The sequence below is a fragment of the Sinocyclocheilus anshuiensis genome, unplaced genomic scaffold, assembly GCF_001515605.1.
Source record: "Sinocyclocheilus anshuiensis isolate Anshui unplaced genomic scaffold, SAMN03320099.WGS_v1.1 scaffold3691, whole genome shotgun sequence".
Classification (NCBI taxonomy): Eukaryota; Metazoa; Chordata; class Actinopteri; order Cypriniformes; family Cyprinidae; genus Sinocyclocheilus; species Sinocyclocheilus anshuiensis.
In genome coordinates, this window is record NW_015536975.1 from 16,452 (window position 1) to 35,610 (window position 19,159).

The following is a 19,159-nucleotide window of genomic DNA, read 5'->3' on the forward strand; positions in this document are numbered from 1 at the left end:
CACACACACACACACACACACACACACACACACACACACACACACACACAAACACACAATATAGGATAAATGTAATTAAAATTTTGATATATAAAAAAAAAATGTCTGTGTAGTTGGTCAGCTCAAATACTAAATTAAAGATTTTGCCTAAAACCTAAAAATATTTATAACATATAGCAATATGTACCTCTTTCCCTATATCCCGCTTTCAAAGGCACAGGCAAGAAATTGTCAAGATCTTTAAGCTTTGAGGACAAGACTTCAAATGTGGGAGGCAGGCCATTCCAACTGGAGGCTTTCAATTATAGATAGGGGTTAGCGCAGCTGCCATGGATTGCCATGTCAGAGTAGGGATAGACAGCCGTGGAGAACTGGGAATCTTTCTATCAGATGCCTTTGGGGTTGGTGTGTGTTTCTTTGAATGTGTGTGTTTGTGTGGATAATAGGAGAAAAGAGTGGTTAAAGAATGGCTGTGTGTGTTGTCCAGAGAGAAATGGTTAAAGGGGACAGTGGTGTATCTTCACAGAAAGTGGGCTTTAATGTCCTTTTACCCTCTGGTTAAGCTTGGGAGTGGCTGTGACAAATGGGATGTCTGAAGCCAAATGTAGGATTTTAAGGTGTTTGTGTGTGTATGTGTGTCTTTTCCACCTATTTGAGAGCCTTATCATGAATGATTCTATTAAGAGACTGAACATTTCAATTGATGAAACATAAACGTGGTGTCCACTCACATGCACAAGCTGCTCTTGGGTGTCAAACTCCCTGCAGCAACTTTCCCAGTGGCAGTTGGTCTCATACACCACCTCTGGCTCCGGCTTGCCCTCCTCTTTATCACCCTCCTCTTTCACCAGCGTCATTCCATCCATTTGCTCCTGCACAAACACATGCAGCCAAATAGTGAGGGCATATGGGTCAGTCATTATTTATTTATTCAAAAATACTAAATTTAATTAATGCATAACTTGAATATACCTCTTCTATAATGAGCATGGTTTTAATTTCTGATCGATTGCATTTCTAAATCCATTCCCTAATTTGAATGCATTTCTACATTCAGTCGCTTTGTCACCATTTATTGCTGATAGTGCAAAGGGTCATTTTTAAAACGTATATTAATGTGTGTTACAGCAGCATGAAGGAAATTATTTCATTCTAGGATAATTTTTTATGTGTGGCCTGGTAAATGGGAATTATTCAAAAGTGCAGATGATGATAAATGATGTTATTCTGAGTATGTGACAGCCAGATGAGTCCTCATACCTTATTTGTATCATTAACACAATGCTAAACTTCTGCATCTGACATTTGGAATATCTCTTGAGAAAACATTTAGCTGTATGTCTTTACAGGGATGTTATTCTTTTTATGAAAGAAAAAAAAAACATCCTATAATGCCCTGGAAAGAGCACTTTGCTTGGTAAGTGCCACAAAGTATGCAGAATTGGCAGTTGTTTAGAAGTGTTAACAGCTTTGGAAATAGAAATTAGGATTTGTGAATTCAGAGGTCTATTTGGAGAGAAGTTCTTGTGTGCTGCTACATCTGCCTGTCTATCTGTAGAGTACAAGAATCGTTGAATAGTATCACTAAAAACACTGATCACATTTTATTTTAAGGTTCAATTCTCGTCATTAACAAACCATTAACTTTTGCCTCAAGAAACTCCTAATTTGCTGCTTATTAATAGTTTGTAAGGTAGTTGTTAAGTTTAGGTATTGGGTAGGATTAGGGATATAGAATATGGTCATGCAGAATTAATGCTTTATAAGTATTAATAATCAGCCAATATGTTAATAATAGGCATGCTAATAAACGACTAGTTAATAGTGAGAATTGGTCCCTGTATTAAAGTGTTACCAATATACCAGTCTAAATTCATAGAAGATATACAAGGGGTTTGGGCTGTTTGAAGACTCAAACCCCCTTTAAATCACTGCTGCACTGTTCTAAATGTATTTCACTGTCTGTTAAAAGAGAGAGAGAGAGAGAGAGAGAGTGAATGATGACTTCTAAAATAAAATAAAAAGCTATGGAAAATACTTGTAGAAAAATAAATAAGAAAAACAATTAAAGCACGGAGTAAAAAAAAGAAGACAAAGGTCCATTTAAGCCATCCAGCATCAAACCATCAGCTTATAAGGGGCATTGTAGAAAATGTGTCATCTAATTTTTCTTTCATTTTTCCATTCAGTTAAGCATCTGATTAAAAGAAAAACAATTTCCTTCTGAAGCTGTGGAGATCAATGGGGCTTATCGCATCTGAAGCAGTGCCACAACAGGTGACCAAATCAAACACGCAAATAAATAGCTTTACAGTGCGTCACATAACTGGTCCCAAAGCTCTTGCTGCGTGTGAATGTGTGGTAACTGTCTCCTTAAGGTTGTGTGAGTGCTTTTTAGCCCTATACATATATGTCTATCAAGTATGTGTGTGTTTTTTAATATATATATATATATATATATATATATACAGTGGGTACGGGGTCCCCTGTGCTACTTACAGCCGACTCACTGGTGGGTTTACTCTAGAAGCAAATATTTTAAAAACATGTATAAAATATGACCACATAATAATAATCATCATCAAAAATATAGGTACTTATTAGTTTGGAAATTGTAAGTGTTTATATGTAATTTCATAATTACTTCTACTTTTCACTTCTATTTTTCAAATATGGTTAAAGTGTACTAATGTACTGACAAGCTGACAATGTCTACTTTTTAAAAGTGTACATAATATGCACTTTATTAAGGGTGTTAAGAGACATAGATATGATCATCAAAGTGGCCTTTTACACTTAAGAGGCCTTTTATTTCATTAATATTATATTATCTGTAGTATACTATCTGTAAGTATACTAAAATATATTTCTGAGATTTGACTAAAAGTGAATAAAAAGTGCACATTCAGTACAATTAAGCACAATTATTTTTCACAAGGAACTACTATGGTACATGTCTAAAAACCACTATATTACTGTATTGGTATGTCCAAAACGTGATATTTAAAATAGTAAGTATAATTTAATTGTGATATTACCACTGTACTTTAGAGTATAACACGGTACTGTAATGGTACATGCATGATATTAACATGGTACCATTCCTAAAAAATGATCCTTCTTTTGGTAGTGCAATAATATGCGTATATTACAAATCTACTTCAGAGAAAAAAAAAAAAAAACATTATTCATTGACAATATTCGCTGACATTATTCAAAAATGCCACAGACATTATTCACAATTTCTCCCTAAACAGCAATAACCCCTCCTCTGACTCTATCCACTCATTCACTGTCTCTCTCTCTCTCTCTCTTTCTGCCAAGGGAAGTCCCTTGCGACTGGCCAAAGCCAGTAAAGAAAAAAAGCACTCAGTGGGAGAGAAAAACATTCCTTGGATGAGAGAGCAGGATTCCTTGGCTCTAAAGGAAGGTTCATTCTGCCAGACTCCTCTAGCAAATCATTTAACTTTGCTAAGCCTTTTTTTTTTTTTTGCTTTTAAAGAACACAAAATACACAAATGGTTGGTGGCCATTTGTGCATGAAAATACTCATTGCCAGTTTTGTGACTCTTTAATTAGCGTGTGTACTAATGTGTACTAAATTTGATAGACATTAACCAAACCAAAGCAAGAAAAGTAACTGTTTGCATTGAGTTTTGAGTATAGTTGAGTATAGCACAGCAAATTAATTTATTCAATATTCGCCGAGGACAACAAACCCTGCAAAATCATACAGGTTTTTAATCACATGAGGGTGAGGAAATGTTGACAACATGTTAATTTTTGGTTGAACTATCCCCCTTAAGCATAAGTATGCATGCTAATAAATTTAAAGACAATCTTAGAAATATATTGTACACCACATTTAGTGTATATAACTTTAGATCGTAAAGTGCGTAGTGATCCAGTAATACACAATGATCTGATATTTCTCTGTCTGTCATTTTGAGAAATGCTCACACCTTCTCTTTTTTATTAATTGTTCCTTTTTGACCACATGGTGAGACAAATGTTCCATGATGCCCTTCTATTAAAGAAGCTGGTGCTGTCTCTGGGGTTAGAGGGGGGAAATAGATGACACTGATCTAGGAAAGAGTAGTGAGGCTGTAATGGCTTGAAAGGAAATACTGGCATTGAGAAAAATCTCGGGAAAACTCATTCACCATTACACTAAGAGTTAACTGTTACTGAAGCACAAAAAAACAGGAATCGATACGAAGACAGATAAAAACAACATGATGCACTCTACAGATTTTAATCCAGCAAACCGGGTGAGTATAAATGGACAGGGCATCATCAGGTGAAAAAACTGTAGAAGAAAAACACTTTTATGCTCATCCTTCAAAGAGAAGGTTTGGGAATGTATCTGAGTCTGATTAATGGCGGAGGTGGCAAGATTTTTGCTGCTAACAAGCAGGGTGTTATTTCTCAAAGGCGCCTTCTGGGCAAGCTCACCGGCTCTGCACATCGAGACACAACACAGAAACTACACGCACACAAGGGAAAAACTCCCATGAGGCCTGTCTGTGAGGGAGGGCTACCTGCAGCCACACTTTCTCTGCTGTTTATAAATGCTGTCGTGTTTGTGGTGTGTTTTCATGAACCACACACAATAATAAATAGCACCAGCACTTGTGATGATAAGCGCTGAATAAATTTAAGCCTTGAGGAGGAAAATCATTGTGTGAACTAAACGACTTCTGTTGCTGTTTAATACAAGAACACCCAAAAGCAATCATTTTAAATGATTTAAAAATGCTTTGTGTTGTTTAAACTTACAAATGGAAATGTCCTTAATTTTTGAAGTTCTTCCTGCTTTGTATTGTGTATTCTAACTTGTGAAGGTTTGAACCACATGCTCCAGAAAAACTGAGCCTCCAGAAAAACTGAGCAGCTTGTGTTAAACTGACTTGATTCCATCATATCTTCTCCACTATTTTTATTAATAACCAATAAATTAATTCATACAGAAATGAGAACTGACCTGTGAGTCATTTGAGGCTGTGAAACGTTCTGTAGGTGGCAGGCTGGAGGGAGGAATGCCAGGAACTGGTCTCTGGGTGGCAAAGGCAGGAGATGGGTGCACAAGGGGCGGACTGTGTCCAAACGCAGAACCTACGATGCCTGGTTGCCGACTGATCAGCTGCTGATGCATTTGCAGTGCCACAGGTGTTGGAGGATATGCAAAACTCAGTGCAGGGCTGTAAGGCAAAATAAATAGAATAATTAATTTTAAAATTAAATTAATAAATTAAGTTCATGTTACAAATTAGTGAAATTTGGGTCATGTGGTAAACTATAAACTCCTTCATTTATATAATATTTGTTATTGAATATTCATTCATTCATCATTTAATATTATTTATGATACACTACTGTTCAAAAGTTTGTGGTCAATAAGGTTTTTAATGAAATAAGTTTCTTATGCTCACCAAGGCTGCATTTATTTGATCAAAAATACAGTGAAAATACAGTAAAAACAATACTGCAAAATATTATTACAATTTAAAACAACTGTTTTCAATTTTAATCTATTTCAAAATGTAACATTTCTGTGATTACAAAGCTGAATTTTCAGCAGCCATTATTCCAGCCTTTGTGTCACATGATCCTTCAGAAATCATTCTCATATGAGTTGGTGCTCAAGAAACATTTCTTATCATTGCTAAAGTTGAAAACAGTTGTGCTGCTTCATATTTTTGTGTGTGTTTTTTTCAGGATTTTTTGATAAAGAGAAAGTTCAAAAGAACAGGATTTATTTGAAAGAGATTTTTGTAACAATGTAAAAGTCTTTACCGCCACTTCTTATCAATTTATTGTCTCTTCACTGAATTAAAGTATTATTTTCCTTAAAAAAGGTTTTACTGACCCCCGACTTTTGAAAGGTAGTGTATACAATGCAATAATATTTTATAACACGAAATAATTAAAAAAATATTAACAATACAATTATTTTAATAATAAAAACCATTTTTATTACAGTCCAAAAATTACACATAGAATGTATTAAACTGATAATCTTAATAAAACAACAACAACAACAACAAACATAAACCCTTTTAAGAAAAAGTCCAAGATAGTTCATATAAAATGATGAATCACCTGATGAGCATAAAAGCTGTATTTAAGCACAGTATTGAACTTTTATATATCACCTCCTCGATAGATGCCACAGTCCTTTAATGATAAAGCCTCGATGCTCAATAACAGACATTCATAGGGGGTTCCATTCATCGTGGGGCATGCTGACCACTCCATACGAACTCATACGTCTACTAGCCCTATTACAGGCAGAGAGGAAATCAATGTAGCCAGACGCTGCGTGGCTGATGCAGCTGTCTCATCACTCATCAGGCCTGGACCCTTGCCTGCCACCTCTGTCCCCACATGTTCACATGAGATATGACTGATTAGCTTGCGAAAACCAATCACTGAATAATCTCTCTCAGTGGAGGAAAGAGGTCCATTTCTGTTGTCTTTTCTCTCTCTGAGACCCCCACTCAAACCAGGTAACGTTGTTTCCTAATAGTGCTGGATGGCAGATGTCAAACTGAGTGACACATCACCAGGGACGATAGCTGTAGATCCATCCTTCAGTTTGATATAGAAACTGTTCAAATGTAACAATTTCTGATTTTCTGACATGCAGCAAAATCTGTAACAATCTATTGTTCAAAATCTGATGTAGTACTTATGGGACATTACACTTTTGATAATGTATTAAACAATACAACATATGTTAAAAAATAAATAAATAAATAAATTAAATTTTGTGATAATTTGTTTATGTGATTTTTTTAAAGTTTGAGGAAATACAATTTCAGAAAGCATGTCTCATTTCACATACACCATCATTCAAAGGTTTGGGATCAGTAGATTTTGTTTTTGATTTTGAAAGAAACTCTGGTCCCACTTTATATTAGGTGGCCTTAACTACTATGTACTTATATTTAAATTAATCATTTGGCACAATGCACTTATTGTGTACATACATGTTTTTACATTGTACTTATATATTTTTAAATACCTATATGTAATTACATCTGTAATTATTTTATGTAATTACATTTATAATTACACTGTTGACCCATCCCTTACACCTTAACCCACCCTTAAACCTACCCATACCATCAAACCTGTCCCTAACCTTACCCGAATCCCACCTCATTAGCAGCAAAAGTGTTTTGCAATACAATATTAACACAATAAGTACACTGTACTTATTTTTTGATGTAAGTACATTGTAGTTAAGGCCACCTAATATAAAGTGTGACCAAAACTTTTTTTCAGCAATGCATTACATTGACAAAAAGTGAGAGTAAAGACATTTATGTTACAAAATATTTCCATTTCAAATAAATGCGGTTCTTTTAAATGTTCCATTTATCAAAGAATCAAGACAAATGTGCACAGAAATCTCTCACTGATAATAATAAGAAATGTTTCCTGAGCAGCATATCAGCATTTTAGAAAGATTTCTGAAGGATCACTTACACTGACAACTGGAGTTATGACTGCTGAAAATTCAGCTTTGCCATCATAGAAATATACAGTATATATATTTTTAATCTATTTAAAATAGATACAAATATAAAAGTTATTTTAAAAATTCCACATTACCATTTTTACTGTATTTTTGATTAAATAAATGCAAATACATTCAAAAATCTTACAGACCCCAAACTTTTTAACAACAGATTTGTAGCGGTGCAAGTAGTGTGCCAAAAAAAAAAAAAAAACTAACTGAGAGCACTATGGCAACTCAAATGATGTACTTATTTCAAGAAGAAATGTAAACTTACTATTTTTGACAAAGAGTAGTAAGTAAATCACAATATGGCAGTGTCTTGTGACTGGGACAAATTTAGATATGCCAAATTAAAGGAGTATTGATAAAGCTTCAATCCATTTTGTTCATCAGTATCTGAATATTGAACAGCCTCCTTAAATAAGGCTTACTGTTGTGACAAACGCTTTATTATCCACTTAATGTCTGTCTGGACTCCTGCTATGAACTGACCAAATCGACAGTGCCCCATATAAGTGGGATCATTTGAAAAACATGAATTATTTAGTCTTTGAAACAGATAAACATGTGATTAGAAGGCAGGATGGTCAGCGAACACCGTCAGGTTGAACTGCTCATGAATTACACCTCAGAGAAAGTGAATGGGTCAGTTTTATTCACTTCATCCACAACAGATTCTCTCTCTTTCCCATTAGAGCTTGTGTTACTGTCCTCAGCCCAGAATTTGCTTTCTTTCTCCGTCCCCCTCTTCATGACCCTTTCATTCGTCATTCCCCCTTCCTCTCCTCCTTTCCAGTGTGAGCGATTGCATGGCGGCAGTCTTAGGGTAAAGCTCTTCTCAGCTGATAGAGAGAACATTAATCAGATGATGCATATCAGACAGATGAGTGTGAGGGAGGAGGGGAGGAATATGTTCACAAGCTTCCTCCTAATAGCGCTCTCTGTGTTCTCTCGTTTATTTCGCCGTCCAGTGTTCATTCATCACTCCGCTTCTGAGGATGCCCTGGAGTGTCCACTTACAGTATGGATTGCTTTTCCTCTCTATCTCTTTCTCAGAATCTCTCCCGCATTCTCTTGCCTCTTGTCTGTTCCAATACACACCTCTCTCTTTATTTTCATACTTGGAACAGTGTCCAAGTTTGGAATGACATGAAGTGAAAAAACCCACTTTAAAACCCATCAAGTGAGAAATTAAGACTTGCTTATCTCATGTAAGAGAAAAACTAAAAAATTCCCTTGATATATTAACAAAAATATATTTTTAATTAAAATAATGCAAAATCCAGCTTTAAAGCCTATTAGAAAGAAGTATATACATTTTTGTAAAATAAAAAATAAAATAAAAAAATCTTAATTCATTGTAGTACATACCTCATAGTACCAGCTGAGAGGTGTCCATAGGATCCACTGGTGGATGAGCTGGAGCGGGAATTATTAAGTATAGTGACTAGAGAGTTGGGCGAGGTGCGAATCATGGCCTGCAGGTCAAAACTGGGGTCAGACAGGGAAGGGGAGCTGGGAAGGGGTCGTTTTCTGCTGGGTCGATTTGTGAGCCTAGGACTTGGAAATCGTGAAGCTGAGAAGACACAGACAGAGAGAGAAAACAGAGAAAGAACATAGTATGTTATGTATTTAAAACTGGTGATAAAACAACAGGCACAAAAAGACATAAAATCATCATTTTTATTTATTTTTATATTTTACTTATTTTCATTTATTTTAATTCAAATTTATTAGTTTTTTTATTTAATTGAAATTAATTTAATAATTTAATTTAATAGTGTTTTTGAAAGAAATTTTTATTTAAAGAGCGGTAGAGAGAGAAATGGAGAGTACTACAGTCAAGTACTGACATCATTTCCATAAAATTTCCCATTCTCTTGTGGTTCGTATATTGTTTTAGAGAATTAACCACACAGAAAGCTTTACTGACCAGGAATCATGACCATCTTCTTAATCACATGCAATTTCTTTATCATAGTCTGTTGGATGCATTCAACAATGACCACATTTTCTGCATTGCATGCATTTTTTTACGCATTGTAAAAACACATAGGACTGCAGCTCCACTTTTCTCACTGCTTTCTGGTAGCGTCACTGCGATGTTGAATCACGCTTAATTGGGTTGAATAGTGTGTTAATGCTGAATGGAATTGCACTGGGTTGTTTTTGAAAAGCTTTCACTAGAAAGCAGATCGAACGCAGACAGGCCTTCCACTCACGCACAATGACTGGCACCTACAGATTAGTACATTTTTAAGAGAAAGCATGCAAAACAAAACAAGATTACACTCACTCTTTCTCTCTCTCTGACTCTCTTCCCTCTCTCTTTCTTGTTTGACACATACAGTGATTACAGGGTCTGTCATTCACATTTAAATCACTCATTCAGTGTGTGTGTGTGTGTGTGTGTGTGTGTGTTTGTATCCCCACATTTGGAACATCTTACCACATTGCTGGCATTTTGCTTAGAACTGTGATTTAAGACTTTGTAAATAGACACAAGCACAAACTTACACACACACACACACACATGAATCCACATACTTAAGTACCAATACTATACACATTATAATACACACTCATATACAATAATATGTGTGGTCTGTAAGGCCATATTGATTTTCCTGCTGCAAAGACCAGTTTGGATCAGCGTAAACTCCAAGATGGTCGTAACTAGTTTTAAATGAACAATTTTGGTCTATTTATGACATGAGCTGGTTAAGCTGGTAGAACAACAAATGCAAAAATATGTTTTAAACTGGAAATTTAAGCTTGTATGAACAAGCTTAGTGTTCCAGTTTTTAACTAACTTAACTTGTTTTACATTGGCAATGTTGGTTTAATTTTGACAAAAGTTTTTTATTAGGTAAAACAGCCTGACTAGCATAAGCATGACAGGCAAAACAAGTATGAAATTGGCCACAACATACAATTTACTGGTCAATAAAAAGCAAAAATAAATAAATAAATAAAGAAATATATATATAGGTTATGTAAGATTATCACTAGCTAGATCAAGGTTTTGACAGGCTTTGATATATTAGATTAGCAGTACTGGTACAGTATATTATTAAGTAAGTTTAAAAGTTTGACTGTTGTAACTATGATAGGTAAACAAAAGCCAAAACCAGTATGAAAGTACACAATACACCTTACACTGGTCAATAAGATGAGAAAAAAAATGTCATGCAGTTAACCAGTCATGCAGATCTCAGTGCTAGTTTTTTAGTGGCACGAGTTGATTAAGCTAGTTAAAACAGTTTGACTAGTTCAGTGGTTCTCACTGGTTGAATGTTTTTGTGGACAATAAGGGGCATTGGAGCTATTAATGTTGAGAACCACTGGACTAGTTTTTTACCATTATGGGTGTTCAAAGTGTTCAAAACATACCAATAACTGAACAATTGCTGATTTTTAGTATAAGTAAATATTACATGCATGGTCAAATATCTTTTGTCAAAAATGTAAATGTAAATGTGGATGTAGAAAAAAAAACAAACAAACAAAAACAAAACGTCTTGGTTACGTACGTAACCCTCGTTCCCTGATGGAGGGAACGGAGACGTTATGTCCCCTTGCCACAACCTTGAACTAGTCGCTGTTGCCGGGACACGTTCTGAGGGAACGGTGACGTTATGTCGTGACGACATATGGTGTCTTACTTGGGAGCCCAAATCCTCTCTGATTAAGAGAAAACTCCAATGAAATTTAGCTAGTGGATCTTGCATACCTGAGCCACTCCCCGTGCATATGGGTATAAATAGGCGACATGTGCATCCACTCATCAAATTTTACGCTGAGGACCCCAGAACTCGTCCCTGGCAACCAGCGACGGTTCAAGGTTGTGGCATGGGGACATAATGTCTCCGTTCCCTCCATCAGGGAACGAGGGTTACGTACATAACCAAGACGTTCCCTATCTGTCAGTCACTAAGAGTTATGTCATGATGACATGATGTCATGATGGTCTATGGAAAGCAACACAACCTGAACCCTGTCACAACCCTATGGCGTTGCAAGTGTTGACAAGCCGCAGCGTGTCATACAGGTGCTACGCAAAGGTCGTAACCTTCCCAATGCCCCAGCGCAAATTCGCTGACCTTGGTGCCCGAAGGGACCAAAAGGTAAGTACATCACTGCTGGAGATAGCCATGCCGCTGTTCCTACCACAGAGAATAATTTCTTAAGAGAAAGGATTTCGACCTTCGTGAAAGGTGCTTCACGCCTTTCCTGTTTGCTGTTTACAGCTTGGCAATAACGATGGGGAAGCGAGCCTTCCAGAGAAGGGCGGTACGGAGGCCACATCCTACCCGTAGGGAGTTACCATGTGGAGACACTAATATGGACTGACCCAGGCCTGGGGCAGTACTACATATGGAATGGGACTCTAAAGCAGGTCATAACTGAGAGTAGGGAGGAACCACTGCTAGCAGAGCCTGACAGAAAGGTCTGTCAAAGGGTAAGACATGGGTTCACCGAGAGGGAAACCTTACCGTGGAAGCATACACGTATGGGATTGCCCGCAGGGAATCAAGCCATATGGACACCTAGCCCAGTACAGGGGCTGACCGGAGACCCAGGCAAGCTAACACAGATACTGGGTCTGGCGTCAGACTGCTCTGCCGAGTCTGACTGCTGGGGGTGCTGGAGGATGCTCAATCAGGGTTCGCCGTCCGGGGAACTCGACTGGGAAAGAAAGGCACTCGCATCCCCGTGTGAGGGGGAATGGTGCAGCAAGCGTGACACTGGCCTTCCTGCCAATTACCTATTACCCAACACACGGGAAGAAACCGACTCGACGCGGAGGCTGTAGAATCTCGCGAAGGTGTTCGTGTCGCCCAGCCCGCAGCTCTACAGATGTCTGCCAGAGAGGCGCCGTGCGCCAATGCATAGGAGGAAGCGACACTCCGGGTGGAGTGAGCCCTCACCCCTAGGCGGCACGGCTCGCCTTGGGACTGGTACGCCAAGGCGATGGCATCCACTATCCAGTGGGCCAACCTCTGCTTGGAGACAACCTCCCCTTTCTGCTGACCTCTGTACCAGACAAAGAGCTGCTCGGAGATATTAAAACTCCGGGTGCGGGTACTCCACGTATATGCGAAACGCTCTTACGGGACACAGCAACGCTAGGGCTGGGTCTGCCTCCTCCAGGGGCAGTGCTTGCAAGTTCATCACCTGATCGTGGAAAGAAGTGGTCGGAGCCTTGGGCACGTGTCCAGGCCGGGGTCTCAGGACAACGTGAGAGTAAGCCGGCCCGAACACAAGGCACTCTTTGCTTACCGAAAATGCTTGGAGGTCCCCGACCCTCTTGATAGAAGTGAGCGCGGGCAGGAGCGCTGTCTTAGCAGACAGGAATTTAAGCTCGACTGAATCCAGCAGCCCAAAGGGACCCCTCTGAAGTCCAGCCCGGACGATAGAGAGATCCCAGGAGGGCACCGGGGGAGGCCCAGGAGGATGTAACCTTCTGGCACCCCTCAGGAACCTAACGATGAGATCGTGCTTTCCCAGGGTCCGGCCGTCCACTGCATCATGATGTGCTCCGATAGCAGCCACATACACATTCAAGGCGGAGGGTGACAGCCTACGCTCTAGCCCTTCTTGCAGGAAGGAAAGCGCTACTCCAATCGTGCATCTCCGGGGGTCTTCTCAGCGAGAAGAACCGCAAATCGCGAACAGACTCCACTACAAAGCAAAAGCTTGCCTCGTAGAGAGGGCTCTGGCCTGAGTGATAGTGACTTCCACCACCGGTGGGAGAACACTTAGGTCTGCCACATCCCGTAATCTGGACGTGGGTGCCAAGGTGCCGAGCCCCTGAGAAAGGAGATCCTTCCTCAGAGGGATGCGCCAGGGAGACCCAGGCAAGCTAACACAGATACTGGGTCTGGCGTCAGACTGCTCTGCCGAGTCTGACTGCTGGGGGTGCTGGAGGATGCTCAATCAGGGTTCGCCGTCCGGGGAACTCGACTGGGAAAGAAAGGCACTCGCATCCCCGTGTGAGGGGGAATGGTGCAGCAAGCGTGACACTGGCCTTCCTGCCAATTACCTATTACCCAACACACGGGAAGAAACCGACTCGACGCGGAGGCTGTAGAATCTCGCGAAGGTGTTCGTGTCGCCCAGCCCGCAGCTCTACAGATGTCTGCCAGAGAGGCGCCGTGCGCCAATGCATAGGAGGAAGCGACACTCCGGGTGGAGTGAGCCCTCACCCCTAGGCGGCACGGCTCGCCTTGGGACTGGTACGCCAAGGCGATGGCATCCACTATCCAGTGGGCCAACCTCTGCTTGGAGACAACCTCCCCTTTCTGCTGACCTCTGTACCAGACAAAGAGCTGCTCGGAGATATTAAAACTCCGGGTGCGGGTACTCCACGTATATGCGAAACGCTCTTACGGGACACAGCAACGCTAGGGCTGGGTCTGCCTCCTCCAGGGGCAGTGCTTGCAAGTTCATCACCTGATCGTGGAAAGAAGTGGTCGGAGCCTTGGGCACGTGTCCAGGCCGGGGTCTCAGGACAACGTGAGAGTAAGCCGGCCCGAACACAAGGCACTCTTTGCTTACCGAAAATGCTTGGAGGTCCCCGACCCTCTTGATAGAAGTGAGCGCGGGCAGGAGCGCTGTCTTAGCAGACAGGAATTTAAGCTCGACTGAATCCAGCAGCCCAAAGGGACCCCTCTGAAGTCCAGCCCGGACGATAGAGAGATCCCAGGAGGGCACCAGGGGAGGCCCAGGAGGATGTAACCTTCTGGCACCCCTCAGGAACCTGACGATGAGATTGTGCTTTCCCAGGGACCGGCCGTCCACTGCATCGTGATGTGCTGCGATAGCAGCCACATACACTTTCAAGGTGGAGGGTGACAGCCTACGCTCCAACCCTTCTTGCAGGAAAGAAAGCACTACTCCAATCGTGCATCTTCGGGGGTTTTCTCAGTGAGAAGAACCGCAGATTGTGAACAGACTCCACTTCAAGGCAAAAAGTTCACCTCGTAGAGAGAGCTCTGGCCTGAGTGATAGTGACTTCCACCACCGGTGGGAGAACACTTAGGTCTGCCACATCCCGTAATCTGGACGTGGGTGCCAAGGTGCCGAGCCCCTGAGAAAGGAGATCCTTCCTCAGAGGGATGCGCCAGGGAGGGGCTGTCACAAGGAGCCTGAGTTCCGAAAACCAGGTCCGGGTGGGCCAGTATGGTGCAACCAGCAGGACCTGTTCCTCGTCCTCCCTGACCCTGCACAGTGTCTGTGCGAGAAGGCTCACTGGGGAAACTGGGGAGCACCCCGAATTGACTCCAGATCTACTGGATCGTCTCAGGATGGAGTCGCCATTCTCCAGGGGATGTGAGCTGTCGTGAGAGTGCGTTGGCCCCCAGAATGTGGACGGCACGCAGTGACTTGCGCCCCGTCTGACTCCAGAGGAGGAGATGGCGGGCGAGTTGTGACACGCGATGTGATCATAGACAACCCTGTGATGTACGAAACGGTTGCAGTGTTGACCGTGTGGACCAACACGTGCTTGCCAAGCGGCAATGGCCGGAACCGCCGCAAGGCTAGTAGCACTGCCAGCAACTCGAGGCAGTTGATACCAAAGCAGTCGAGGCCCTGTCCAGAACCCCGAGGCTGCCTGCCTGTTGCATGTAGCACCCGAGCCCGCCCTGGAGGCAACCGTTGTGACAACGACATGCCTGGATACTTGTTCTAAGGGCACCCCGGCCCGTAGAAAGACAAGGTCCATCCAGGGGCTGAATGAGCGGCAACACGTCAGCGTGAAGGTCACGCGAACTGCGGCACCATGCCCATCTCGGGATTCGGAGTGTAACCAGTGCTGAAGTGGTCTCATATGAAGCAATCTGTGCGGCGTGACTTCGGCTGCGGATGCCATATGCCCCAGGAGCCTGTGAAAGTATTTCAGTTATACCACCGTCCTGCCTCTGAAGGAACTCAGGCAGTTCAGCACGGACTGGACACACTCGCTGGTGAGATGCGCCGTAACACTCCCCGAATCTAACTTGCTCTTTTCCCAGTTGACCCAAAGCCCCAAATGGCTGAGGTGTCGGAGCACCAGGTCCCTGTGATCACACAACTGTTCCCGCGTGCGGGCCACGTTCGAGATAGTTGAGGATCCTGATACCCACTTCCCATAACGGGGCTAGGGCGCCCTCAGCGACCTTTGTAAAGACACGGGGGACAGGGAAAGCCGAAGGCGAGGACCCTGTGCTGCTATGCCTGACCCTCGAACGCAAACCATAGAAACGGTCTGTGTCGAGGAAGAATCGAGACATGAAAGTAAGCGTCCTTCAGGTCAACCACTGCCAACCAATCCTGAGGCTGGGTGCATCTGATGATGCACTTCTGCGTCAAAATCTTGAACGCAAGCTTGTGAAGGGCCTGATTCAAGACTTGCAGATCCAGGATTTCTTGGATCCACCACTTTCTTGGGCACGATGAAGTAAGGGCTGTAAAACCCCGACACCATCTCGGCTGGAGGGACCGGCTCGATTGCGTCCTTCGCCAATAGGACAGCAATCTCCTCGTACAGGACAGGGGCGTCTCGGACTGCCACCAAAGTCTCAAGGACGAGACTGTCCGAATGAGCCAGCGGGACGAGTTGGGCAGCGCGAGCCACGCTCCCAAAATCCATGTGAGTGGCGCCAAAGGGATAATCGACATACCCGCAGTGGTGCAGCGGTGGGAAGTTGTGCTGGATGGCCCAGAAAGTATTGCGTTCTGGCTCATCATGGCAGGACTCCCCGTGTCCCCGGAGGGACCGGCCGGAGATGCGTGGGAAGGCATTGCGTCCCTGAACTGCAATCTCTTGGCCGCTGGCGATAGGGGGTGTCGTGGGCAAGAGTGAGGAGGCAGTGCGTCACTCAATGTCAACCCACGTGCCTGATAGCTCGGAGGAAAAGGAAACTGCTCTTTCTTTGCAAATGTGGTTACTGCTGGCCCCTGGGCCAACAGCGGAACAGAACCAAGCAAAAGATTCTCCACCCAGTCCTCCTCCGGGGGAAGGAGTGGCACTGTTCTTGCCATCTCCGGAAGAGAAGCAGTTCCTCACATCTCCGGGCTGAGCATGTCAGGGCCGCCTCGTCGTCTTCTTGGAGGACTTAGGGGCCGAAAAAGAGGCTGTCCACGACTTCATCAGCTCCTCATGCACCTCCGGGAAGAACGGAACCAGGGCAGGGTGTGGTCACGAGCCACAGCCCATGTCGAGGAAGCATTCATCCCACCTCAAGGGCTCGGGACTAGGGAGGTGTGCAGGCCTCCAGCCCGATGCTCACGGCGGCCCGGGAAAGCATGGCCGTCAACTCTGAATCCGATTCGGTGGTGGCAACAACAGCCAAGGCATCGCCCGATGCTACAATCGACATCTGATCCTCTATCGGCGCACCGAATGAAACGCTGGGCACGCTGTCAGACAGCACAGCAGAATCACCAGGGAGCCGCACAGAACAGCTGCTGCGGGAGGAGTGAGAGAGGCTCTCGCTGTAGCCCTCAGATCGCCAGAGGGCCGACGGTTCTCTGCTCGTGGCAGAGAAGCCAGTGCAGGTAGTGACAGAGGGAGCCCCTCCCATCCCCGTGGGGAGAGAGGGGCGCGATTGCAGCGCTGCCATGGCTACACGCTCACAGTGAACGCATGAACCATCTACGAATGCAGCTCCAGCGTGCTGGATGCCCAGACACCGAAGACAACAATCGTGGACGTCGACGGAGGATAGGAAACGACCGCAACCAAGAGGACACAGACAGAACACCGTCTTTAAAAAGACAAGAGCTGTCCGTGATCAGAAACTGCTCTTTTAGATGAAGCACCCAGGGTAATTGCTGAATTAAAAGGGACGCCGCTGATTGTGCCGTAACGCCACCCAGAACAGCCTCTTCCAGCAGCAGAGAGAATTCGCCTGGTGTATCTCGAACTGTGTTCATTCACTCGGCTCCGAAGCAAAAATCTGATGAGTGGATGCACCTGTCGCCTATTTATACCCATATGCACAGGGAGTGGCTCAGGTATGCAAAATGCACTAGCCAAATTTCATTGGCATTTTCTTTTAATCAGAGAGGATTCGGGCTCCCAAGTAAGACCCCATATGTCGTCACGACATAACTCGTAGTGTTATAGGGAATAATAGTTTCACCTTAAAAATCCATCTACATCCCACAGAGGATCCAAACTGAGCCGTTTAATAGAGGTAGAATCAAATTGACATTGGTTAATTAGCAGCTAATGCGTTAAAAATGTGTGGCTTAAACACACATATGCAGGACAGGTTAATTCCTTCATTCGTCGGTTTTTCTCTAGAAGTAATTACACTGATATCTAAACTACGACTGTGCTATCCCATCCCCATTATTAACAAAAGCTCCTAGATAATGCACTTCTACTCATTCAGTAGACCGTTCTCAGAGTCTATATATCATAAAAAGAGCTTTAAAGTGTTAATTTGGCTGACACGGAACACACATTGTTAAAATAGGTTGAGTTACTAAGGGCTGATCACAGGCTATTTGAAGTAGGGGGATGCCAACATCTCCATTTGAAAACAATGGCCCTAATTGTTTTATTTCAGTCTATTAATCTTAAACAGTCCCATAGAAGAAAGGATTTCTCCAGTGATGAATAGTGGGACATTCCAATTCCCACTTAATAGCAATTAATTTTCTGATAGCCATGCAAGTTTGGCTAGTTTTAATTAGTTTGCGAGGAATGGGGAAGCCGGTGACAGGATGACTAAATGCATTATCATCAAAGACTAACAGGCCAGTCCACCTGACCTCTCTTCGAATCACTGGGCCTTTAATTTCCTATTTACACTTCAAAATAACTCATTTGCATACATCCTGTGCACACTTACCCCCCTTTTTGAAAACATTAAGACAATGGAACAATTTAACCAGTTTAATTCATTGGAAATGGTTTAGAAGGAAAGATTTGCAATTTGTTCCTTATATATTATATAGCATTATATACAGTATATATATATATATATATATATATATATGAATAAAAGCATTAATTTCCTTTTTTTATTTACATTTTTTTAAATTGACTGACCCCAAACTTTTCAATACTAGTGTATATTGTAACAAAATTTCTATTTTGAATAAACACTGTTCTTTTTAACTTTTTGTTTTTTTAAAGAATCTTGAAAGAAGTATCACAGGTCCCAAAAAATATCAAACAGCACAACTATTTCCAACTGTGATAATAATTCAGCATATTGGAATGATTTCTGAAGGATCATGTGGTTTTTTGCTTTTTTGAATGGTTAAGGTTCTGGGTATTAATAGTCCCAGCCTACTGTAAATTTGCCACTCTGATAGGTGATGGTAGACATCAAAAAAGTGTAAGCAAGTGGAGAACTTACTTTCCATAGCCTGTAGGTACTCCATATGCAGGGCACTGCTTGTAGGCCCTGTTGCGGATGCCACTGAAGGAATGATGTCAGCGTACGGGCTGCGGTGACCTGCAAGCAGGGCCATCTGGTGGTAGTACTCCGCTGTGGTCAAACTGGCGTGGGGTACTGAAGGGTCAAACAATGAAATAAAAGATCAGTCATTTGACAAATAGACCACTGTTCAAAAGTTTTGGATCAGTAAGATTTTTTGAAAAAAAAAAAAAAAAAAAAAACTAAAATG

At 42.4% G+C, this 19,159-nt stretch overlaps 1 protein-coding gene across 1 annotated transcript in view; it reads right to left on the minus strand.

The window, feature by feature from the left end:
- LOC107657168 (transcriptional activator GLI3-like) overlaps window positions 1-19,045 on the minus strand; it is a 28,785-nt gene extending 9,740 nt beyond the window's left edge. The window contains exons 1-4 of the mRNA XM_016445193.1: window positions 18,889-19,045; window positions 8,900-9,104; window positions 4,985-5,201; window positions 732-872 (exon numbers count right to left, since the gene is read on the minus strand). Coding sequence (XP_016300679.1) covers window positions 732-872; window positions 4,985-5,201; window positions 8,900-9,104; window positions 18,889-19,003 — 678 coding nt within the window. The 5' untranslated portion in view covers window positions 19,004-19,045. The remainder of the gene's footprint in view (window positions 1-731; window positions 873-4,984; window positions 5,202-8,899; window positions 9,105-18,888) is intronic.
- Window positions 19,046-19,159: the final 114 nt, after the last annotated feature.